Source organism: Python bivittatus, unplaced genomic scaffold, assembly GCF_059951505.1.
Source record: "Python bivittatus isolate LINGU-HERP-01145 unplaced genomic scaffold, Pbiv_v1 ctg000030_np1212, whole genome shotgun sequence".
Classification (NCBI taxonomy): domain Eukaryota; kingdom Metazoa; phylum Chordata; class Lepidosauria; order Squamata; family Pythonidae; genus Python; species Python bivittatus.
In genome coordinates this window covers 1,085,068-1,110,570 of record NW_028277031.1, presented here as the reverse complement: position 1 = coordinate 1,110,570, position 25,503 = coordinate 1,085,068, and the positions used below count along the sequence as shown (strand labels likewise).

The 25,503-nt window shown below is 46.2% G+C and overlaps 1 protein-coding gene across 1 annotated transcript in view; it reads left to right on the top strand.

Moving 5' to 3' along the window:
* TNRC6A (trinucleotide repeat containing adaptor 6A) overlaps positions 1-25,503 on the top strand; it is a 70,625-nt gene that overhangs the window by 29,978 nt on the left and 15,144 nt on the right. Inside the window, exons 5-16 of the mRNA XM_088152058.1 lie at positions 1,113-1,466; positions 7,349-9,937; positions 11,013-11,177; positions 11,436-11,617; positions 12,335-12,415; positions 12,596-12,647; positions 14,920-15,062; positions 15,907-16,053; positions 17,313-17,444; positions 23,506-23,625; positions 23,734-23,814; positions 24,423-24,630. Coding sequence (XP_088008184.1) covers positions 1,113-1,466; positions 7,349-9,937; positions 11,013-11,177; positions 11,436-11,617; positions 12,335-12,415; positions 12,596-12,647; positions 14,920-15,062; positions 15,907-16,053; positions 17,313-17,444; positions 23,506-23,625; positions 23,734-23,814; positions 24,423-24,630 — 4,254 coding nt within the window. The remainder of the gene's footprint in view (positions 1-1,112; positions 1,467-7,348; positions 9,938-11,012; positions 11,178-11,435; positions 11,618-12,334; positions 12,416-12,595; positions 12,648-14,919; positions 15,063-15,906; positions 16,054-17,312; positions 17,445-23,505; positions 23,626-23,733; positions 23,815-24,422; positions 24,631-25,503) is intronic.

Here is a 25,503-nt window from a genome sequence, read left to right as displayed (position 1 = left end):
ATTTTCTTTTAAAATGTTTCATTTGTCCTTCTCCATGTTAAGCAGTCTTTATACACGTGACTCCTCTAATGTTCTCCTGTCCTCTTCCTTCAGTGTCCTCTCCTCCTTCCACTTGTCCCTCCCCAACCATAGATTTTCATTTACAACCTGTGTCCAGAGAAGTGAGTTGGAGGCAGCAACAGTTGACATACTCCTCCATTCCTCCAGGTGCACTTTTCATTGCTTTCCATGTGTTCTTTGAAGGCAAAATATTAGCATAAGGCCATAATTCCTGCATATTCTTTTGCAGAAATTGATGCCATTGCATTGCAGTTGAAAGGCTCTAAAGACCTCAGCTCCTCTTCTTGGGTTACATTTCTGCTTGGAGAAAGCAACTATGAGGTCCTGGTCCCTCCTGTCTCTGCACCTGTTCATTCTGTCCTCCCTCAGAGGTCACAGTTCATACATAGAGGGACAGCTCTGCCCAAAGAACCTTCAGGCAGTTTCTATTTGCAAGGCCTCACCCAGTAGCAGCGTTCTGCCTTCAGAGTGGAACTGAACATTCATGGTACACCTTTGTCAGGAATTGCTGCTGTAGTAGGGCAAGGAAAACTTTGAGCTGTTGGCCAGATCTTCAGTCCGATGAAGGATTGCTTTTCTTGCTGGGAAATTTCTGAATAACACTTCTTTGTATTTTACATGTTGATAATTTGGGTGAACATGACAATTTTGAGCATTTCTTAACTTGTACTTGTGGTGGTCATGCTATTTGTTTTGGAGTTGGGGCATTCGTAAATATGTTGAATAGATTATAAAGACCAAACATTTTCAGATTACCTGGTCAAAAGGTTTCATATCTGGGAGTAGTAGAATAATGAGTCCTATCACAGTGGAACTTACTTTTGAAATGCAGAATTGTTTGTGATTAGAGTGGCATGTAAGCCTCAGTAAATAAAGTAATTCACCTTAAATAAAGGGTTACTGGAGTAGCCCTGTAATTTAACAGCCGCATTTCAACCTTTTGTGCAGTTTTTGGTGAACATGGTGTAATTTTTTGTTTTTTTAAGAGATCACGTTTGCATTAATTTACTAAATATATTCTTCCTTTCTCTCCTCCTCTCTTGGTGGGACAGTGTTAGAACCCCCAAAGCCTGGTACAAGCCAGCCGCTCCCTGCTTCAGCCCCTGCTCCCACTTCCATAGTCACCGGTAGTGTTAGTGGCAATAATAATGCCAAACGGGCTGTGGGCAGCAATCCGCAAGTGCAGCAGCCGTCTTCACCGCGCTACCCACCTCGTGAGGTACCGCCACGGTTCCGGCACCAGGAGCAGAAACAACTCTTGAAGCGAGGACAGCCACTGCCGGGGATTGCTGCCAACCTGAAGGCGCCATCTAAACCGCTGAACAGCCAGTCAGGAGAGAGCACGGTGACCCGGGAGCAGCCCGTATCTGACAGCCAAGTGCAGAGCAGCAGCCAAAAGCAGCCAGGTGAGAGCGAGTAAAAAGTCCACCCGGACCAGGAATGTCTGCCACCTGTGCAGCACAAAGGAAGGTGGTTGGGCAGAGAGATTGCACACAGCCACGGAAACAGTTTGGTTGTTCAGTAAGGGCCCTGATAACAGTTTATCTTGCCTCTTGCAAGGAAAATGGGCAGGTCAGCTGCAGAACCTCCCAGTCCACTTTGGGATTGCCAGCATTACCACTGCAGTGGTTGGATTCCCACCTCACAGTAAACTGGAAAAAAGGAAGGTCTGGCTGAAGCAAACCTTTTTTGCTCAGAAATACGTGTAGGAGATAGAGCTCCAGTATTGTGTGAGAGCAGCGCAAATGTCTTCCCTCATTAGAGGACTTCCAGGTTCCACTGAATAGTACCCTCTTTGTCAGATGTCCACCAGCTGGCTTGAAGCTTAAGCAGAAGTGACCTAATTGTGCCCTAGTAAATGGCTTAGGAAATGTTGGAGCATGTTGTATGGGGAGAAGATAAGAGCCCCTGGCACACTTGCCAGGCTGCCAAGTCCTTTCTGTTCTCCCCAAAGATTTGTCCATCCATGTCCTTGCCATCATACATGCTGCCCCTTTCTGGTGAATCTAACTTCACAGTAGAAGGGTAAGTAAGGATGGGAGAGAGGTGATCCCCACCACTTCCCCAGATCCAGAGTGGAGAGAAGACTTGAACGTTGATAGACTTTTGCAGGACACAGGTGAAGGCCAGGCAGGGCAGGCAGCCACTCAAAAGCGTTTAAGGAGGACAGTACTGTCCATCACCAGCCTTGCTTTTGGGAAGGAGGAAGAGCAGTCTCAAGCATTGCCCTGGAGTACACATCCCTGTCCAGTCTTTCCCAGCATCTGAAACGTTGGAAGGTCAGAATTGTCACAGATGATGCAGGATCAGAAATGGGAAAAGATGTATCTAGAGGATGCCAGCCAGCCTCCCCCAGCCTGGGACTTAAAGCTGGGGAAAGACTGCTGCAATCCATCTTGAAACAGAAAAGCCATCAGTCTATCCACAAAGCCCATGCCAGAGAAAGCAGGCCTGTGCAGGGTGAAAAACAGGGTGCTGCACGGCAAGAATGGAAAGTGTTGTACTGCCAGGTGCTTGCTCCCCATAGATGAGCAGCCACCAGGTTCCACAAGGCATGGGTGTCTTGGAAAGGATTCATAAAGGACATGTCTGTTAAGGGCTGTCAGTCTTGAAGAAGCAAGATACTTCCAGGTTGGGAGCAGCAGGCCTCCATGTACCAGGGGTGGAAGGGGGTGTATCCCCACTGCCTGTTTGTGAGCACCCCAGTGCAATCTGGTTGGCTACAGTGAGGACCCAAATGCTGGATTAGATGGGCCTGACCTAGACTCCTCTTCCCTCGTGCCTTCCTGCTCCCTCTGAATACCACCTGGAATTCAGCACAGCACTGCAGTGGTTCCCCGTTAAATGCAGCAGCCTTTATTTTATACATGTGCTGTGTGCAAGCTGCTCCCCATTGATACCACAACTTCCAGTTGCATTTATGCCACTTCAAACTTGCTGTCTGTTCCTTTTTCAAATCCCTGTTCTGACCACTCAGCTCTTTTTTCCCTCTGCTGTTAATAGTCCATTTCATATTTTGAATGTCTCTAGTTTATACTCAATGGGGCCATGAACAGGATTCCATTTTCAAAAGCACCATTAAACATGTTGCCTACAAGTTCAGAAAAGGTTCCTGTTTTTGGAGTTTTTCAGTAACAAAAATCAAAAGTTAAAAAGTAGTGCACCAAATGAAATCTTTATTGACCACAACATCCACAAAATAGGGTCCGCAAGCCAAAAACCTGTTCTGAAGTTTTTATAACAGAATATTATTTGCATCAGGATATTTTTCAGAGTGTGAATTGGGCATGGGGATTAGGTGCGTCTGCTCAAAGCTTCCTGGAAAAGAGAATCGAAGCAGAAAAGAGGCAGCCTGGCACAATTTATTTATTTATTTATTTAATTTGTCAGCCGGCCGTCTCCCCCCAATGGGGGAACTCTGGGCGATTCACAACAAACATTAAAACATAAAGTATATAAATACATAAAACCTTAATTAAAAACATTACTAAAAAGGAGAAGGAGAGTCCATGAGGATGAAAAATCTGAGGCTGAAGGCAGAAGGCCTCTATGGGGCTAGCCATCCCCATGCTTGAGGTATTCCCACCCCACCCCAGGCCAGGTGGCAGAACCAGGTCTTCAAGGTCCTCCGGAAGGCCAGGAGTGAGGGGGCCAATCGCACCTCCGGGGGCAGAATGTTCCAAAGGGCGGGGGCTACCGCAGAGAAGGCCTGCCTTCTGGACCCTGCCAGTCGAAGTTCTTTCACCGAGGGGGTCCGAAGCATGCCCTCTCTGTGATCGGGTGGGACGGGTCGAAGTCATAGGGGAGAGGCAGTCCCTTAGATAACCTGGTCCCATGCCATGTAGGGCTTTAAAGGTGATAACCAACACCTTGAATTGGACCCGGAAGCAAACTGATACCCAATGCAGTTTGCGGAGCAGAGGCGTTACATGGGCCCTCCTTGGGGCTCCAAAAATAGCCCACGCGGCTGCATTCTGGACCAGCTGTAGCTTCCAGATACTCTTCAAGGGTAGCCCCATGTGGAGCGCATTGCAGTAGTCTATCTGGGAGATAACAAGGGCATGAGTGACTGTTCGAAGGGCTTCCCGATTCAGGAAAGGGTGTAACTGATGCACAACCCGAAGCTGTGCAAAGGCCCTCCTTGCCACTGCTGCCACCTGCTCTTCAAGCAGGAGCCGTGAGTCTAGGAGGACCCCCAGATTACGCACTGGGTCTGTCTGGGGTAGTGCCACCCCATCCAGCACCAAAGATGACAAAGTCCCGGAAACAGAGGAGCCATTAACCCACAGCCACTCCGTCTTACCAGGGTTCAGCCGAAGCCTGTTGCTCCCCATCCAGACCCTTACAGCCTCCAGCCACCGCGAAAGGGTGGCCACGGCATCACCTACTTCATCAGGGATGGAGATGTATAATTGCGTACCTCATCCCATGGTGGCGGATGATCTCGCCCAGCGGTTTCATGTAGATGTTGAAAAGGAGTGGGGAGAGAACCGAACCCTGCGGCACCCCACAAAGGAGGGGCTGAGGATGGGACCTCTCGCTCCCTATCACCACCGATTGGGATTGGCCCTGAAGAAAGGAGGCGAACCAGCACAAGACCGTGCCGCCCACCCCCAATTCCCTGAGGCGTCCCAACAGGATACCGTGGTTGACGGTATCGAAAGCCGCTGAGAGATCAAGGAGAGCAAGGATGGTCGCACTTCCACTATCCCGCTCCTGTCAGAGGTCATCCATAAGTGCGACCAATGCCGTTTCCATTCCATAACCGGGCCTGAAACCTGACTGGAAGGGGTCCAGATAATCCATTTCCTCCAGGACCCTTTGGAGCTGTGAAGCCACCACTTTCTCAACCACCTTCCCCAAAAAGGGGAGGTGGGAGACTGGACGAAAATTGTCCAGCACAGTAGGATCCAGGGAGGGTTTCTTGAGGAGGGGGTGCACCAACACCTCCTTGAAGGCAGCCGGAAACACCCCCTCCTGCAAGGATGTAGTCATCATCGCCTGGATCCAACCACATGTCACCTCCCGAGCTGCTTTCACCAGCCAGGAGGGGCATGGGTCAAGATGGCAAGTGGTGGCCTTCACAGTCCCCAGGACCCTGTCCACTTCCTCAGGAGCAACAGGATCAAACCGTTCCCAGATAACTGGGTAAGAACGGTCCCCCGGTATCTCCCGAGACCCTGCCCCGCGCTCGGAGTCTAACTTGGAATGTATCCAAGTGACTTTGTCCTGCAGATGCCCTGAAAATTCCTCCGCACGGCCCTGCAAATGAACCCCCACATCCCCCTTACCAAGGAGGGACCTAGTGATCCTAAACAGGGCTGCCGGGCAGCATTCTGCGGACGCAATAAGGACAGAAAAGTATTGGCGCTTTGCCCCCCTTATTGCCACAATGTAGGCCTTAACAGCAGCTCTAACCAGTGTTCGGTTGGATTCAGTCTTTGTCTTTCTCCAGCGGCGCTCTAGACATCTCTTAACCCTCTTCAGCACCCTCAACTCCTCCATAAACCACGGGGAGTGTCGGGGCCGATGTGGCAAGAGAGGTCGCATAGGCGCGATCCTGTCCAAGGCCCCAGCTGCCTCCTTATTCCAGGCAGCAGCCAAGGCCTCCGCTGGACCATGCAGCAGGTCCACGGGAATATCCCTCAGCTCCCTCTGAAACCCTGACAGGTCCATCAGGCACCGGGGGCGGACCAATCGCATGGGTCCTGCCTCCCTGCGGAGGGGGGTGGCATAAGAGAAACTCAGGGTCACCAGGACATGATCTGACCATGACAACGGGGAAAGCTGTAAATCTCCCCTCAGATCACTTTGCCATTGCTCCGACAAGAAAACCAAATCCGGCATGTGGCCACTGTCTCGGGTTGGGTCCCGCACCATTTGTGACAGGCCCATGGCTGCCATGGTAGCCATGAACTCCTGAGCCACCTCCGAGGACCATCCCAGGGACAGTAGGTTGAAGTCCCCCAGAACCATAAGCCTGGGGAACTCCACCACCAGCCCTGAGATGGCCTCCAGCAGCTCAGGCAGGGAGGCTGGTACAATAGCAGAACTTTCAACTGTTCACGGGCGCCCAACCTAATAAACAGTGTCTCACACCCAGAAACCTGTGGAGCAATGCCCCGAAGCCCACTAGAGATTCCCGGATCACAACAGCCACCCCTCCTCCCCAGCCCTGGCGTCTTGGCTGGTGCCACACCGAGAAACCAGCTGGGCACATTTCCGAGAGGGGCACCCCCCCTCGGGCCCCAGCCAGGTCTCAGTAATGCATGCCAGGTCTGCCCCCTCCTCAGTGATCAAGTCATATATGAGGGGGGCCTTTTTGTTAACTGACCTGGCATTAAGCAGGAGCAGCCGAATGCTTCCACAATGCTTTGGGCATAACCGCAGGGCGATTTGACCTTAGGGAGCTTCGGAGGGGAGGGAACAGGAAGTGGAGATTGCAAGTAGGGATATGTTGCCATATCAGAGTGAAAAGCGGAGGGAGAGGGGAGCCCAGGTCAGACTTCGAAGGCTAGACTAAGGAGTTTGTGCTGAATCTGGCAGCAGAGAGGAAAGACAGATAATTAACCTGTTGATTGGAATTCTGAAATGTTGGCTTAAACGACTGCGTGAAGCATCTGTATCATCCCAGGCTACAATTGCTTTGGAGAAAAGGCATTTAGGAAACATCAAATACAACAGGTTTTTATTGGCCCTTATCCAGGAACCCTCAGATAAAGTTTTTGGTCAAAAATGCTTACCTCTCTGCTTAAGTGTATTAAAAAGGAACTGAATTAGACTATTTTTGTCCACCTGATTTTTGATGCAGAAAGACTGCTGTGTTACACTTTTCAGGATGCAGTTAACATGATTACAGATCAGTTTTCTACATGGTTACTTGATCCTTAAAGAGCAGAACTTGCTGCAGCACCTTCGCTGTAACCTCAGCCCAAAAGAAATCCAGTTAGGAGTTCTGGGAGAGGTATCATGGAGCGGAGGTATCAAGGATAGTCACGCAGAGCTGGAAGGCTGAAAGTGACCACAGAAGTCCTAGGCAGAGGTTGCAGATATTGAGATGAGTGAGGGCAAGATGGGGAAGAAGTACCTTCCTAAGAGGCTCCAGTAGCCAGGCAGGTTTGCACTGATCTTTCACTCTTTTTAAGCATCTTTGATAGCTTTGTTAAGAATATGGCAGACATCTGCCCTGTGTCATTTTCTGGGACACTGATCCAGAATTGTCTGGTCTCTGCCTTCCTGGATGCTTTTTTTGCATGGTGTTCCTAGTAATGCTTTATGTTTTTCTTAGATCTGAACCAGAGCACACTTGGATCCCATTATGAGAATGCTCACTGGGAAAGAATCTTTTCCAGTAGTGACTCCAGCACAAACTGGGATAAAACTGTTGTAGACAGCTCAGAGAAGGAGGCATGGCCCTCGATCACCGGCAGTGACTTGGAGCTGGCTTCAGAATGTATGGACGTTGATTCTGCCTCGAGTTCCGGGTCAGAGAGGAACATTATTATGGCCTCACGGGGCCAGAGCAGTGAAGTAAGCAACCTACAAAACGGCATTGGACATGGTAATCAGACCAAGCTTGTCAGCAGTAGCAACAGCAATAATGTGAGCAGCGGAAGCATTAGCGGGTCATGGGGTGTGTCTCTTGGTGCCCTAATGAGCACCTGTCCAATTTCAGCAGATGCTTCCAATGGTATATCTGAAAGTAGCAACAATAGAATGAATGCTTGGGGCACCCCCAGTTCATCCAATGAAGAATTAAATTCCAGCACTTTGACGTCAAATGGCCACTGTGGTGCCTGGCCTGTCTTGGAGAACAGCGGGCATGCCCTGAAAGGGCCCCGAGGAAATGGTAGCTGCAGCACAGGTGCCGTTCAGATGGTGAACAATCAGAGCGTGAACTCTAGCCTTGGCAGCTCCTGGGGCAGCCTCCAGGAAAACTGTGATTCCCAATTAAATGGTACAAGGAAACTTTCACGGAGTGGGCAGCCTCAGAACCCGAACCACGAAGTGAATGGACCAAATAGTAACACTACTAACTTTATGACCTCTAGTTTACCAAACCCTGCTGGTTCAATGCAGACAACTGAACTGGCTAGTAATACAGGGCCTGGGACCTGGGGCAGGAGCACCAAAAGTAATCGGCCTCAGCCACCAGCCTCCCCAGTAACAAATGGCACTTCCATCTCACACCTGAGCAATGGTGACACAAAAAATGGGGGGACTCCTGGTACTAGGTGGGGTACTTATGGCCCTGGTTACTCCATAGACACCTGTCCTGACTCAAATAGCCAAGCTAATAATGACACTGTGAATGCAACTCCAATGCAGCCTGGGCTCAGTAGGACAGCTAGCTCAAACGTGGAAATAAGTGAGGATCAGCGAACAGGGATATGGGAGGTGGCAGGCATGGGCAATAGCCAGAATGGTGCTTGGGGGCCTAGAAGTGGAATGGGTCCTGGAGGAGCCCGGAGAGGTTCTGCCCAAAATGCCAACGTAACAGATGGTGAATGGAACAAACTGCCAAGTAATCATTCCTCTGAAGCCATCAGTGGGAATGGGAAGATGTTTACCAATGAGTGGAAATCTGCCGAGGAGGAAAAGGCAGGTGTTGACCCCCAATGCTGCACAGCACCCCAGGCCATAGAACAGAATGGTGGATGGACTAAGGCCAGTGCTGGAAATAGTGACGGCAATCCTGAAGGCCCTGAGGAGCGGTCCACCACAGAAGGGGCAAGCCACGAAAGAAGGAAAGTTGACCAGCAAACCCTGCTTCAAAGTATAGTGAACAGAACTGATCTGGATCCACGTGTCCTTTCCAATTCTGGTTGGGGGCAAACCCCAATAAAACAAAATACAGCTTGGGATACAGAGGTGACCCCAAAGGGAGAAAAGAAAGCTGACAATGGAACAGAAGCCTGGGGAGGTTGTGTGGCCCAAGCCTGCAGTTCGGGGGGAGCTATGGAGAGGCCCCATCTACATGGGCACAGTCCTTCCCCTGGGATGGGGTGGAGTGAGCCTAAATCTGTAACAAGATGGGGAGACTCCAGAGTCTCCAGCAGCCAAGGAGGCTGGGAAGAGGGCACAACTCCTGCACTGGCCAAGAACAGTCAATCGTGGGCAACAGGCCAAGAGGTCCGGTCTTCATCACTGACCTGGAGTGACACAGAAAAGCTCAAACAGGGATGGGGAGAAGGGCCAAAAGCAAGCCCTGGATGGGCTGTTCCAGCTGTCGACAGCTGGGGGGAGAACATGAGGAACAATCATTGGGGCGAGTTGAAGAAGTCTAGTTCTGGCAGTAGTGACAGTGACCGGTCAACCACCTGCTGGAAAGAGCCTGGTAGATCAAACTCTGGACGGTGGGGTGGGGGGAATAGCAGCAGCACAAAGTCAGGCAACGCTTCAGGATGGGAGGAGACTGCCAAGCCAAATCAAAGCCCAGTGTGGGGGGAATCCCCCAAGCCAAATCGCTCACAGAGTTGGGGGGAGGCTTCCAAGCCCTCTGGATCCCCAGACTGGAGCAAGCAGCAAGATGCCGGGTGCTGGGGGGGCCCATCAGCTGCTGCTGTTGCTACTGCTCCTGCAAGCAAGCCATCAGGTATAGGGTGGCTGGGGAAACCCATGCCAGCCCCAGTTAAAGAAGAAGAGCCCACTGGGTGGGAAGAGCCATCCCCAGAGTCCATTCGTCGTAAAATTGAGATTGACGACGGAACTTCTGCATGGGGTGATCCAAGCAAATACAATTACAAAAATGTGAACATGTGGAACAAGAACACCCCAAATTCTGTTGGCCGATCAGACGTGCAAGTGCAAGTGCATCAGCAGGGGCTGCCTTCAAGTTCTGCAGCCGGCATGGAGAACGGGGCTGGGAGTAGCTCCGGTAAGTCTCCAGTGGCTATTGCTTTCTGTCTTCTTAAGCAGCTCATAGGTTTCCTTTAGAATTGGATCACTGGATGGGTTGCTCTCAAGGGTAGTTTGATGCCTCCATAAAGCAGGGGTGGGCACCCCATGGTTCCCACAACATCTTTTATTGCTCCCAAAGTCCCATCCCAGAGTGGGCAGGGCCAGATGTTTGGGCCACTGGGCAGAGAGGTGGGGCAAATGGATGCTTTAAGCCTTGCATGACTTAAAGGGACAATAGCACTCCAGGGGAAAAACAAAAAGGTTCACCAGTTCTCCTGTAATGAGAAGGGGGGGGGGGCTTAACTTGCTATTTGTGTTAAAGTACACTTTCCCCTAGACACCCTTAGAAAACACAACGTTTGTTAGCCTCACTCAAAACAGGGTCACCAGAGCAGCCCTCTGATTGTGACAGAAGAGGCAGTGCAGTCAGTCAGCAGAAAGGGAGAGCTGCTGTCCATGTCCTGCTTTGCATGTCAAATTGGGGGAAGGCTCAGATTGGTGCTGGCAGCAAGAGGCCTTTCCTTTGCTCTGACTGCAAGACTGCGGGTGGGTCTGTGTTGGAAAGAGTAAGAATCTTCTTATATCTTCTTGAGATATTGAGAACTCCCTCTCAAAATCTTCTAGCCTAGCAAGCCAGACAGCCAAACAGAAAGCACTTGACAGGTTGTCTTTTTTTCACAAAATTCTTGGAAAAGGTTCTGGGATATTTGTAGAAGGTGGATGGACAGATCAGTTTAATCTTTGGGTTGTCTTCAAGCCAAAGCAAGCAAGGAAAAGAGTTGACTCTTGTCCGTGTGTGTCAGGGTGCTTTTTTTCTAAAGACAAGAATGTCATGCGCAGCCTTTTTTTTTTCCTATCAGAAGGATTTCTTGAACATGGGAATGACCTGATCTTACCCTAACAAGTAACTTCAGTTGGGGTAGAACTCTCAACTCTTCATTTGATTTGAGCTGCTTCCTCGGGATGTTTCTCTCTCTTTTTTTTCTTCAAACAACCCAACTGTTGTTTAACTAAGCCCCAGCCCTGCTAATAAGTTGGATCTGTTTTGAAAGGTTGGGGGGAGCCTCCTCCTGCACCTGCTACAGTAGATAATGGCACATCAGCATGGGGTAAACCTGTTGACACTGGTCCAAGTTGGGGAGAGTCTGTCAGTGATACCACCGGTGCCAGTAGCTGGGGAAATGCCTCTGGCGGGCAGCAGGCTTCTAATAAAACAGGTAAGAATGTTTGTGGCGAAATGGGGGTTGTGAATGCCTGTGGGGAGGTTTCTTGAGATTGGTGATAAAGCAGAATATACTGTTGTTCATACAAGCCACAGGCCCTGTGGGTTGGCGCTGGGCAATTTGGACTAGGCCTTCCTCTGCTGGTGGCTCTGGGCGAGGTCTGTTGGGAAACCGTAGGGGTGGTTTGTGGGACGAGCAGCCTAGCATGACAGTGTTGATAAACTAAGAGAGGGTTGATTTTCTCCCAACCAGGACCTAAGTCTATGCAAGTTCCCGACGGTTGGTGTGGGGGTGATATGCCTTTGACAGGAAATCATCCAGCCAGCTGGGAGGAAGAGGAGGATGTGGAGATAGGAATGTGGAACAGCAACTCGGTGCAAGATGCCAGTGCACCTTTGCATTGGCCACCATGCTCAAAAAAGTTGCCTTCTAAGGTAAATATGCTAGGTGGAAGGGTGGTCATGTTTATGGCCAAGAAAGGGAGGGTATGGGCTCTGATCTTTCCTCATCCTGCAGAAATAGATGATTTTGTACTGTGATAAGAAAGTGGGTAATATGGGACACTGAGAGAGCAGAGATCCTACTGTGGTTTCTCTGCCTGGAGACAAGACCCCTGACAGCTGTTGTCTCTGTCAGGCAGGTGTCTGAAGTTCTGAGGGAATTTCTTATGTCTGTTCATCATTTTGCACTTACTGCACCCAATACATCCTCTAGTTGTTTAGCCTTGATGCTCAGCCCCAGGGGTTAACTCCATACTGATCTGCTATTGCCCTGACAGGTCAGGGTAAGGAGAGGGGATAGCCTTTGGCTGCTGGGGATGAGGTGGTCTTCCTGCCCAGGCTTTGGAGAAGAGATGAGACAGCTGGGAGGAATCAGTCTGATCCTTTGGCTGCCATTTGATTATTCCTCCAACTCCCCAAGACAAGAAGGGAGGCACAAGTAAATCCACAAAGTTTTCAGGCCTTTTTTTTAGATATGTAACCTACCCTCCTGACCAGGCTGAGCTAGAAGAATCTCTTCCGCCCCAACACATTGCTGTTGGAAGCCTAAACTGCAGTCTGCTTTCTGCACAGGCATGTTCTCATAACCATGTCTAGAACATTGATGTATTCCTGCTGTTCTGATGCTGTGGTTTTTTGTTTTTTTTCAAGGGAACAATGAAAAATGGAAATAAGCAAGATGAAATGTGGATAAATCCATTTGTGAAGCAATTTGCAAATCTTGGGTTCCCTGTAAGTATGGCAGGAAGAGAGAACATTCCCATATGTTTTTGTTTAACCAACTGTCCATTGCCTTTTTGGTCACATGCTTCTTTCTTTGAAAACCACCTTCTCCCCTCACCTTCTCAGGAAAGGTGAAAAGGCTGCATTCAGATACTGTCTCGATTAACCAAATCTCATCCTTTCCTTCAGAGAGACTTGCCAGAAGAAATGATGCAGAGCAATAAGATAGATCTATCTGGAGGTAAGACAAGCATCAGATTAGAATGGAAATAAGTGGCTTAGAATTTGTTATTTCAAATTTTAAAACACTAAGTTTCTGATGGTGAGCCCATTAAAATAACTATTGCTGTGATTACTTCCTGTTACAACAATTAAACTAAGCAAACCATTGCCCCAACAGGCTATAGAATTGGCTGTGTCTTTTCTCCAGGGACGTGCTACTTTCCATACCTTAATGGACGTCTTCTGGGCTGGGTCAGCTGGGTGTCCCCCAGCCCATGTGGTCCACTGGCCCTTTTCTTTAGGCTGTGGGAGCCCCTGAGAACTCAGTAGCAAACCTTGATATGCAGCAACACTGTGATTTTTTCACTGACTTCTTTAAAAATAAGCATATGGAAGAGGAGTTCAGAATGGATTGGAGATACCAAAAACACATCTGCAAATTATTACAGAAAGGTGGGGAAGGGAAGACAGCAGAGACCAGCTGCTGCCCACAAAAGCTAGCAAAAATCACGAAGTGCACAAGGGAGAGTTGTCTCTCTTCAGAGAGGGGGAGAACCCAGAGAACTGCAGACTCATCAGTCTAATACAAAGCATTGAGAAGACCCAGAGCAGATCACGGAAAGACCAGTCTGTGGCCACATTCAAGGCAATGGGGTGATTCCAGAGTCAGTCTCAATATTCAGTTGGGGAACTTTCTTAGTAGATGGTGGAAATACCACAGACACCATGCCTCTTGATTTCAGCAGAGCATTTGATAAAGTACCCATTGATCTTCTTACTAGCTAGTTGATGAAGTGTGGGGTGGGGGGCATGGCAATTACGTGGATATCTAACAGGCTTGGAAACCAGTCAAAGAGTGCTCATCAGTGGTTCTTCATCAGATTAGAATGAGGCATCCAGGATATAGTTTAGTCTTGTCCTGTACTGTTCGGTGTCCCTATCAGTGACTTCGAGAAAGAGGCAAAGGGAATGCTTATCAGATTTCCAGGGAACACAAAATTAGGTGGAAGAGGTAGTCCTCTAGAACATAGAACTATCATTTTAAATGATATTTTGTTAGTTAGAGAAATACTGAAAAGAGAACAAAATTTAGATGACAGATGCAAAGTTTTTCACTTAGGAATCAGAACTCAAATGCACCAGTAGAGGAAGGGGGACACATGGGTCTTAGGCCCTGGAATAAGTAATTATAAGCCAGCTGGGTGATGTGGCAGATTAAAAAAAGCAAGTGCACTTTTAGGCAGAATCAAAAGACTTACAGTTTCCAAATCACTGAAAGCAGCTGCTCCATTTTATTCGGTTTTGGTCAGACCCAACTTTGAAACTGTGTCTGGTTCTGGTCACCACAGCCTGGCCTAAGTTGAGAGAAGAGCAGCAAGTAAGCCCGGGGGCCAGAAACTGAGGAGAGAGGCAGGAATGGAACAGGGCGTGTTTAGTCTTGAGGAAAAAAGATGGGGTGGGGGAGGACAACCTTCTGCAGAGATCAGAAAGGGGATCTGTCACGGGCAAGCAGCTGCAGGACAGTCCTCCATTGTTCCAGGGAGCATGACACAAAATAAGAAATTTGAGCAGAGTGTTAGGGGAAAAAAACTCCCCAGGGATAGGAGCACTTAGCAGAAGCCATACCAAAGTAGGGTTGGGATCTGCTCGTTGTGTCTGTTTAAGGAGAAGCTGGATCGCAGTCTGAGGGAAGACTTTGATTTGGATTCCATCACAGAGTGGGTTTTGCTCACTAGCCTATATGGCTCTTTCCAATTCTAACTCCAAGCAGCACTAAAACCTCCAGAGGGCCTCTTTTGCAGACGGAAAAGGGGGGAAATTAGAAGCCCCAAATGCTTTGAATTGCCCAACACGCTTTTGTAGCATATGCAGGATTCAGATCCAGAGCAGGCAAGAGGTTTCAGACCTGGCACGGGTGCCCTTGCTGGACTGGCTGGCAGTTCCTTAAGGGAACTGGGCCTTTTCCTGGACTTGCCAAGGAGCTGGCAGACTCAGGAAAATGCATTAACTGCTTAGCTCAAAGGAGGCAGAGAGAGGGTGTCTCCAAGGCATGCTTGCCCACTTCCGCTCCAAACACTGCCCACCTCTGCTCTTCAGTGGCGACATCACCATGACCTCCAGTGGTCAAAAGGCACAAAAAGGAGCAAAACAGTGCTTTTAAAACTGTAATGCCTGTTCCCCTTCTGCTTGACAAGAATGTGTTTCCTGCCCTGTGTGGAATTCCAGAAAGCATTGAATGCCAGTATTGGTGTCTGAGAGTATTTCCGGAGCCCCTTTTCCTCCTCTTTCAGGAATCTTGCCTGACAAGCGGATGGAGGTGGAGAAGCATAACCTGAATGTTGGCGAAGGCAGCCGGGTGATTGGGAAAAGTCCTGGCTCCCGTCCCCAGATTTCCAAAGAGTCTTCCATGGACAGAAGTCCTTATTTTGATAAGGTGAGAATCTGTCCTTCCACAGGAAGAGTTAAAAGGGGAAGGAAAAAAAGAACACCATGGTTGCCAGTGACCTCAGGCCCATTCCTTTGGTGTGGGTTCATGGGGACTCTCAGGCTGGGCTGCCAAAGAGATGGTGTCGTGTGCTCACTGCACATTCTGGTGGAGAGAAGCTTTATTTGCCTCCCAATTTTGGCTTCCTCAGGCGTGCCTCTTCTCTTTCAAGTTAATGAGCTTATCACTGCTTTCACGGTCAGTTCAGGGAGGACCCCATCCTAGGGCTGTGCACAATGTGCAAATTGTATTTCAGTTCAAACCCCAAGCCAGAAAAAGAAAAAGACATTTTGTGTCCTGGAAGTTTAGCCAAACTGTTCCAGATGGGTTGCAGTTCAGCAGAACCAAACCCCCAAACATTCTGGTTGTTCCAAATTTCGGCTGGAACAAAATCCTGAGGGGGTCTTACAAAGCAAGTGGAGCAAGGCTGGCGCCCTCCCCCCTTTTCCACGTGGTCTGTGCCAAGCTTGAAGCAGAGGACGTTGCCAGCTGCAACAGTTAATCTGGCTTCAAGCCTGGTATACCCATCCTGCCTGGATGGGCAACTTTCAGCCCAAATACAAAGCACCCAAGATAGCTGTTTAGTGCATGGGATCTTTGGCACCTCCCTGGTCCATTCTGCTCCTCTCAGGAAGGACAGGCATGAACGGGAAATCATTTTGTTATCTGATGTCTGCTTAGAGAACTGCCTGACTTGGCCCTATGGTGACACTAACCTCTCTCCTGTTTTCTGCATCTGTTCCTGTGGCCGGCCTCTTCCCTCCTGCTGCTGCTCGGCTTGTGCTTCTCCAAGGATGGCCTGGTAGCAGATGATTCCCCAAACATGCAGTTCATGCCCAGTCAGAATGGGAAGTTCCCCCCTTCCAACAGTGCACTACCTAACCACGTCCTTGGCTCCCTAACAGGGCTGAGCATGCAAAGCTTGAATTCTGTTAGACAGGTAAGGCTGGGAGCATCCCTTTCCCAGGACATTTCAGCCAGGCTTCAGGGTAGGTCTGCAGTTGCTAACACAGAATCCCAGATGCGTGGAAGTACCGGCCCTTAGCCTCTCCTAGCAAGTGGGTAGGAGGCAAAGAGCCCCGGACCCTTGGGACCTCTCTGTACCCAGATCTTCTAGAGAAGCCCCACCCTGAAAAAAGATTATCATATTCTGTAGTCCTTTAGGTAACCTCTCCCCAGTTGACATCGGGCCCACGTGTGGCTTGCTGCCCCTGTGCTCCCTGACTTCCTTTCCCCCAGGAGAGTCTTCTGCGTTGACAGTCGTGCATAGAGAATACCTTCTTTCACTCTTCGGCTTGTCTTATGTCACTTCCTCAGGCTTGGATTTGTGTTCGTCTTTTCGCCTTTCCCTTTCATTCCTAGCTTCCTTCCATTTTTGGGTCTCCCCTTGTTAAAATACTTCCAGATAGGGCAAGCACCACCCAGCCAAGCTTCTGTTTTTCTGCCTGCTTTTATCTTAATTTGGGACCGGATTACGAGTTTGGCAGCTCCTTTAAAAAGTTCAAGGAAAGGATGCGAATTTTACCCTTTTGCAGAAGGGAGGTTTGGAGAAAGAAAGAAAGAAGAAAGGCTCTCAGTTTTGGGCGTGGCCTTCCCTGGGATTACCTGTTAGTGGCATAAACTTGCAGTTGCCACAACAATTGCTTGAAAGGAGCAAAGACCAACCACTGTTGTTGGGAAATCTGAAAACCATGGTTCTGATGACCCTCAACTCTGAAGAAGCTCGCTTAGACCGGTTGTTCTCTCAACTGAATTGGCATCATTATTCCCAGGCGAGGAAAGGATGGCCCCTAGGATGGGGAGGATAGGCTACTGACAGCCTTGTGGGAAAAGTTCTCCTTCTGACAGACTCTCCCAGGCTTGGTTACTATGTCCCTGTGAATGTAGGACGAGATCATTGCCCAGGGAATGAACACCTCAGCTTCCCAGTTCACCTTTTTAGAAACAGTCTTCCTCTTAAGAAACCGAGCACTGTTAGGCTGGATAGTCACCAGGCATATCATCATGCAGCATTTGTGAATATCACCTGGGGGGCACCCTCTGCAGGCATCAGTGGGTAGAGCAGGCACCTCCTTCAGCAGGCCTGGGGGGATGAGGGGTGACACCTGCTGGAGCTGGGGGCTTCTGCCTGTACCTGTCTTGGGAGGGAGGTGCTCAGGAGGAGGGGCAGCTCCTCACCCATTGTCTTTCCCTCAGCAGAACGGCAATCCCAGTACGTTTGGAAATCTCACAGCACAACCCCGGAGTATTCAGCCGTCTCCAGCACAGCCTCTTCATTCCTCTCAGTCTAACCCCCGCGCTCAAGTGCCTCCTCCATTACTCTCCCCTCAGGTGAGGCTCCCACCTGAATGTTTGTGACCTGAAGTGAGGATGAGGCAGTAATGTGAAGGGAAAGTGGAAGGTTGCCTTCTTTTCCAATGCATAAGGCATGCTGATGGGGTAACTTCCTTAGCAGACTGTGAAATGCTAGCAAGGTAATATATCTTGATTTTGGCCAAGCATTTGTCAAGGTACCCTGTAGTATTCTCACTAGCAAGCTCATTAAGTGTGGGCTGGCAGGCATGACAATTAAATGGATATGTAAGTTGGTACAAAATCGTGTTCAGAGAGTAAGGTATCCAGTGTGTGCTGCAGAGTTGGGTTCTGGGCCCTCTGCTCTTAATGACCTGGATGAAGAGACGGATAGTGGGAATGCTTACCAAATTTTAGATAATGCAGGATTGAAGCAACTAATGCCTTAGAAGACAGAAACAAAATTGAAAAGTCTCAAAAGGTTTGATAAAGGGATTGAAAAAAACTCAACTTTAACAGAGAGATGCAGAATTATTTTATAACTAAACAGAAATCAAATGAACAGGTGTAGGATAAAGGATACCTTCTTCAGCAATAAATAGTATTTGTGAAAAAGATCTTGGAATATTAGTTGATTGCAAGCTGAATGTGAGTTAGCAGCTTGATTATAGCAAGTGCAATTTTAGGCTGCATCAATAGAAGTATAGTTTCCTAATCATAGAAATTAAGCATTCCAATTCACTGTATATTGATTAGATCCTTCCTCAGGTATTATATCCAGTTCTGGCCAGTATCTTTTTAAAAGGATTCAGGCAAACAAATTGGATCAGAGAAAGGCAATGAAGATGATCAGTGGACTAGGAACTACAGCCTACAAAGAGAGCAGAGGAATTAGGATTAAGATGCAGGTAGTCCTCAATTTACAACAGCAATTGGGACCAGAATTTCTGTTGCTAAGCAATGCAGTCTTAAAGTGCAAATGCATCACTTAGCGAAGGCAATCCCTGCAGTCCTGGTTGCTGTTGTTAACTGAATCCCAGTCATTAGGTGAGGCAACTTCCTGCTGACTTCCCGCAGCCAAATCAATTGGGAAGCCAGCAGGAAGTTGTAAATTCCAGGTGGCTTGCAGGCAGGTAGGCAGGCAGGTAAGTGGCGGCTGCTGGGTAGGGGAGGGAGCAAGGGGGTGTGGGGGAGGATCAGGGAGGGTGCAAGGGGGTACACAAGTGGCCAGTGCAAGCACAGAGGAGCTGGGGGAGGGTGCATGGGTGAGGGAGACTTACCCCAGTGACTTGCAACCTTCCCCATTGACTTTCTGGGGAAGCCAGCAGATGGCAATCACATGATTGTGGGGCACTGCAACCAGTAGTAAGTGTGAACCAGTTGTGAAGTCCCCAGATCATGATCACGTGACCGTGGGGGTGCTGGGCTGGGCAGAACTCTGAGGTCCAGTTGTAACCACCATTCGTGCAGTGCCGTTGTAACTTAGAACGGTCGCTGACCAAATGGTCAGAGGTCGAGGACTACCTGTAGAACTTTTCAAGCACCTGAAAGGATGTCATACAGAAGAAAGTGAAGTCCTGTTATCTCTCATCCCAGAGCGCAGGCACAGAAACATAGATTTCAGCTCTAAGAAGGCAGATTCTAGTTGGTAGAAATGCCTTCCTAACAGGAGGAGCAGTTCGGCAATTAAACCAGTTACTGATCATGATGGTCAGATCCAGTGCCTTGGATTAGATGCATTTAAGGAGAGGCTAAACAGGCATTTGGGGGAATGCTTTACTTTAAAATCCTGCACTGAGAAGGGAATTGGACTCAGTCAAAGCAAGAAAAAACACAGATCAGCAGTTGCAAACCAAAATTGTGTTTCAGTGTGCTACGCATCCATTCCCTGTTGTCCTCTTTGCTATAAGGAGTTCTGTTCCAAAGTGATTAAACAACTTCAGCTTCCGGGTAAGGCATTTATGGCTGGTTAGTCATCTCTGTGAGTGGCTGTGCAAGCAGGGATAGCAGGGCAGTGGAATTGCCAGCCAGGAGATGGTTCTGGCTGACAGAGATTTACCTGGAGGAAGGAGAAATCGGGGGATTGCCCACTTGTGCTCTGGAAGAGCTGCTCCTCACAAGAAAACTGCAGAAATTTACTTTCTTATGGTCAGTCGTGAGTTGAGCGGTGGGAATCGAGGATTTAGAACGTGCCCTAAATTGCTGTGCAGCCTTTATGGACATTGGATTGGCAAAATCCTCACCTTCTTAATCCCTTTACGATTTGATTGCTTTGCAACCAAAGAGAGATATTCCCAGGCAGCGAAGAGAGATCAAAAACTCTCGGTGAGTGCTTTCTTTTTGAAATTAAGAGGGGAAAAAAAGCATTATCTTAAAGGAGCTTGACTGGGACTACAGAGTGCCAGTTGGGACTAAAGTATTAAAGACAGAAAGAAACAAAATGGGGGGGGGAGGGTAGGAAGCAACTTGCCTTTAACTTTTACCATAGTAATTGACATACTTTCACTTTCTCACCATGACAACCCCAAGGAAACCTGCTAAACTGGGGCAAAAAAGCAGGGGTTCATTAGAACAAATTACAGAGAAGGGTATTTCATTAGATTTATTGCAGAAAATGTTTGAAGAATTTGGCAAAAAGATGACCACAACAGTTAAAAAAGGAAATGGAAGAACGATTTGCAGAGACAAAAAAAGATTTGAAAGAAGTTAGGAAAACTGAAGAATGTGTAGGGCAATTGGCTGCAGACTTAAATTACTGACAGAGTGGAAGTTTTGGAAAGTAAGACAGAAGTTATAAACAGATGAAGGATATGGACAACTTGGCATTATTGGAACTGAGAGAAAAAGAATTCTGCTTAAGATTAAGAGCAATTCCAGAAGAACGTGGAGAGGATATCAGAGAAAAGATTGTTAAATCTCTGTCTGATTTCCTGGAATGGGAGGAGGATGATTCTGATACAGAGATTGATAAGGCCTGTAGGATCAATACTCGTTCTGCAAAATTAAGAAATGTTCCATGGGATGTCTTTGTGCTCTTTGTCGGGAAGAAGGCAAGAGACCAAGTTCTACAGCAGCACTTTAATAATCCTTGAGCAATACAGATGTACTTGTAGTTAAGGAAATCCCAGTTAGAATACTATGCAAGAGAAAAGAGTACTTTTTAAATTCCACTTAGATGGGACAAGTTGGAAGGGGTGATTTTTACTTTTAAACAACAGATTTGGGTTGAATTCTGTGCAGAAAGCAAGAGATTTTCTGAAAAAAATTAAAGAAGAATCAAAGGAGACACAAAGGGAAGTGACAGTGACAGATGAGACTAAACAGATGCCACAACAGATTCAAGACCCTGAAGAAGATCCCACGTTGGGCATTACAGATACTGATGTTTCCAAAATCTTGGCTTAATTATGGATTATAAATGCTTAATGTGGAATATAAATGGGGCAAGTGGCCCTCAAAAGAGAAAAAAAAATTATTTGGAAAAAGTTAGAAAAAGATGTGATTTGTTTATAAGAAACACATATTAGGAAAAAAGATGTAAAATATTAAGTCACAAAAATCTGGGAGAGGAATTTATTTCAGCAGGATTAAAAAAAAAGTTGTTTTGTATATAACCCCCCAAGTATATCCAAAACTTATATTGACTGATGATTATGGCAGATATGCTAGGTTGAAAATCACTCCACAGGGGGCTAAGACTTTGATACTGGGAATTTATGCCCCAAATGAAAATAAAACAGCATTTTATATATGGACTTATGGGTAAACTTTTGGATTTTACATATGAAAATTGGTGTCTCCTGGGGGATTGGAATGGAGTGGTTTCCCCACAAAAAGATAGAACTTCTGAGAAAAATATTAAAATAACACAGGGTAAATTACCAAAGACTTTTTTTGATTTAATGGATAATTTGGAGCTTGTTAATGCATGGAAACATAAAAATGGAGATTCCAAAGAATATACTTATTTTTCTGAAAGACATGGATCTTTTCCAAGCGTGTATATGATTTGGATTTCTAAGACTTTAGCTAATAATGGCTATAAAGTGGAGATATTATCAAAGACATTTTCAGATCATAATCTAGTGACTTTAAGTTTTAAAAGGAAAAATGGATCTTTTAGATGGAGATTGTTATTATGAAAAAAAATGGTGGTGGAAGATTGTAAAAAGAAGTTAAAGGAATTTTTTGAGAATAATCTTAATAAAGGTACAGAAGTAAGGATGGTTTTAGATGCAAGTTAAGCTTTTATAAGAGGATATTTTATACAAAGCAATAATGAATCTAAAAAGAAAAGACAAGAGAAAATGCAACTGATCTTAGATGAGATTTAAAAAAAAGGAAGAAGAATGAAAAAAAATTCTCCAGAGATGATAACTATAACTCACCAAATCAAGCTTTTACAGAGGCAGCTATCTATGTTAACAGTGAGAGAGATGGAACTAAAGATGAATTATGCATAACAAAGAAATTTTGAATTTGCAAATAAACTGGGGAGATGGTTGACATACAAGTTGCGAAAAGAAGAAAAGAAAGTGGTAGTAAAGTTACAAAAAGGGAATACTCTTAATAATGTGAATATGCGAAAAGTTTTTCATCAGTCTTATTGTACTTTATACAAAGGTCAAAAAATTTCCTTGGAAAAAGTGAATGAATACTTGCATAAACAGAATTTATCAAAGATTACTGATAATCAGACCAATTTTGAATGGATCTATAACGATAAGGGGGCTGTGTGAAGCTATCAAAAAGTCTAAAAGAGAAAAGGTACCTGGTCCAGATGGGTTGTCGGCCTCCTACTATAAATGTTTAGAAGATGAACTTGTACAACCTTTACAACAAACAATATTATTTTGCAGAATGGAAAGATTCCTGATAGTTGGGAAGAGGCTAATATAACATTAATACCTGAAGAGGGACCAGATTTGATTTTAAAAAGAAACTATTGACCAATATTTTTATTAAATAGTGATTATACCATGGTTTTGGCTGAAAGGTCGAAAATAATTTTACAGGATTTTATTCATAAAGATCAATGCAAATTTTTACCTAAAAGACAACTATGAGATAATATTAGAAATGTTTTGAATATTCTGGAATGCTTGGAGCAACATAATGAAAAACAGGCTGCATTGATATTTTTAGATGCAGAGAAGGCCTTTGACAATTTGAATTGGATTTTTTTGTTTAAAGTTTTGGAGCATATGAATCTTGGATATAATTTTATTAAACAGATAAGGTCGATTTATACTTTTCAAAAAGCACAAATAATTGTTAATGGAGAACTAACAAAACCTTGTGAGATTCAAAAAGGGACAAGACAAGGATGTCCACTGTCTCCACTGTTGTTCATTTTGGTTCTTGAGGTATTGAATAGAGACGTAAGACAAGATCAGAAAATTACGGGAGTTAAGATTAAAAAAGAAACTTGTAAGTTAAGGCCACTTGCGTATGATTTGGTGAGGATTAATGGACAGTTAGAAAAAAGCCATGGAAAACTATTGTAATATATGATTACTGTGGCGAGATTACTATATGCACAGAGATGGAAAGATTCGACACTACCCACTATGGGGGAATGTTTGGTAAAGTGAATAGATTTTGCTGAAATGGATAAATTGACTTCTTTGATTAGAGAGAAGACACTACATTTATTGGCGACTGGAAGCCTCTTACGGACTTGTGATTTATGGTTTTGATGATTGGACAGGATAGATTATAGAAAGAAGAGTTATATTATGTACCATTAGAGAGAGAGTTTAAAATATATTTGTACTTATAACTGCTGTGAAGAATGTCAGAAGCCACTTCTTTATGTTTTTTCTTTTCTATTTTTTCATAACTTCTTTTCTTGCACTTTTTGCTTTTTCTTTGCTTTTTCTTTTTCTTTTCTTCTTCTTTATATTAGTTTGTGTTTGTTTTTAGCCTCTTGTTTAAAAGCTTTAATAAAAATTATATTAAAAGGCCAAAGTGATTAAACAACTTCAAAGCAAGATGTAAATGTCCAGATCTGCTAGAGGTGCTTTTTCCTCTTGCTGACTTCACTTGGCCTCTGCTGGCCATTTGGCAACCTTCATGGCTTGCTCTTTTGGTGCTTTAGGTTCCAGTATCGTTGCTGAAGTATGCACCAAACACCGGGGGCCTCAGCTCACTGTTTGGCCCACAGCAAGTAGCCATGTTGAACCAACTCTCCCAGTTGAACCAACTCTCCCAGTTACAGGTAAGTGGACATCTGCCAGTCTGCTCCCCACCCATGAGACTAGTTTTCTGAATGAGGAGTTGTTGTCCTCCCTCTGACCGCTTTTGGAACCCTGGTTTACTGTCACAGCGATTGCTGGCCCAGCAGAGGAAAGTGCAGAGTCAGAGAAGCACGCCTGCCAGTGGCCGCCAGGAGCAGCAGCAGCAACAGGTAGGCTGTTGTGTGTGTGTGTGTGTGTGTGTGTGTGTGTGTGTGTGTGTGTTTTAAGAGTTTATCCTCAGACAGGCGGCTTCGAATGAGATCTCTCCTAGAAAGTCTGGGTAGCTTTTGGAAATGCTGACTTGGAGGCACGGAGACCAGTTGCAATGGGCACCTCACCATGGAATATGAAGCCAGGCACCTTGCTTTGTGGATGTTGCACCTTGGAAGAATATCTATATTACTGTGTCCTCTTCATTCAAATCCCAAAGAATGTCCTGGTTTTTTGCAGCAAAAGCTTTGAGGATGTTCATGTTAACCAGCAAATTGAATGTGGAAGACAATCTATAAATTTGATCAGCACCTATGAAATGGCTCAGTTTGTGACCTAAATGGAGAACTGATTTTCTTAAATGTTCATTGTTACAGTTCACCATTTAGACTTGACTCCATGTGGTTTGGAATTGATAGTTGTGGTCTTCTGACTGAACAAGAAACTATCTCACTTAACTCTAGTTTTTCCATAATTCCAGATAAGTGTATTTATCATGCTGCTGGTGGATTGTGCTTAGTGTTATCACAGATCGTTTAATCATTTGGTCCTCTCTTTGTGCTTGAAGAATCGCTCTCTCAGTATGCAGCAACAAATGATGCCACCATCTTGTCAGCTTGATCCAAATCTGCTCATGAAGCAGCAGGTGCCTCCATCACAACAGCAGTTCCATCAGACCGCCATAAAATCTTTCCTGGAGAATGTTGTGCCCCATGCTAACCAAGAGTTGCAGAAAGGGCCATCTCAGATCAATGCATTCAGCAACTTTCCTATAGGTGAGTCTCTTCTCCAAGCTAATTCGGATCAGATGGTTGATATCTTGCAGTGTACTCTGGTCTCCTGGAGTTGGGTTTGACCATTGGCTGCCTAGTGAAGCCATTTGCTTTGCTCTGTAGACAGGATTTATCCTGCTGGTGAAAGTGCTTTCTGAGGTCAGTAAAACCCAATGTCCAAGACCTGTCAGTATTGTGAAGAAATGATATTCTAAAGGAACATTGACATAGGTTTCAGCTGGACTCCATCACTTTCAGTTGCCTGGGTCTTCTTGTGGGAAAGGAGCTGCTGCTGCAACAGCTTACTGGGTTAGTTCTCTGGGACTTGGATAGAACGTCGTTTTATCTAGTCCAGCGCAGAAGATGGGGCTATTTGACACCCAATACAGTCAGTAGAGTCCTTCTTCACGATCCCAGACAATACCAAATTACACTTGGGTAGAAGAGTGTTGAAAGGTATTTTGGTGTAGTGGTTAAAGGCACCAGACTAGAAACTGCAAGGCCATGAGTTCCAGTCTTGCCTTAGGCACAAAGCCAGCTGGTGACTTTGAGCAAGTTACTCTCTCTCAGCTCTAGAAAAAAGAAGGCAACAGCAAATCATTTCTGAAAACGATGCCAAGAAAACTGCAGGGACCCATCCAGGCAGTCTCCAGGAATCAACACTGACTTGTAGGCACAAAAAAAAGGTGTTAATTTGAAATGAAGCTACACTTGGTAGTTGCTTTAAATCTTCTCAAGTACAGAATTCAATTTGCTGTGTTCTTTTAGCAAGAACTGGCTTTAACTAATTTGTTTTGCTAAACACAGTCATTTTTCACATCATTTAGTTTCTTTTTCCACAAAGCCTTTTTTTTTCTTTCTCCAAGTCATTTTTTA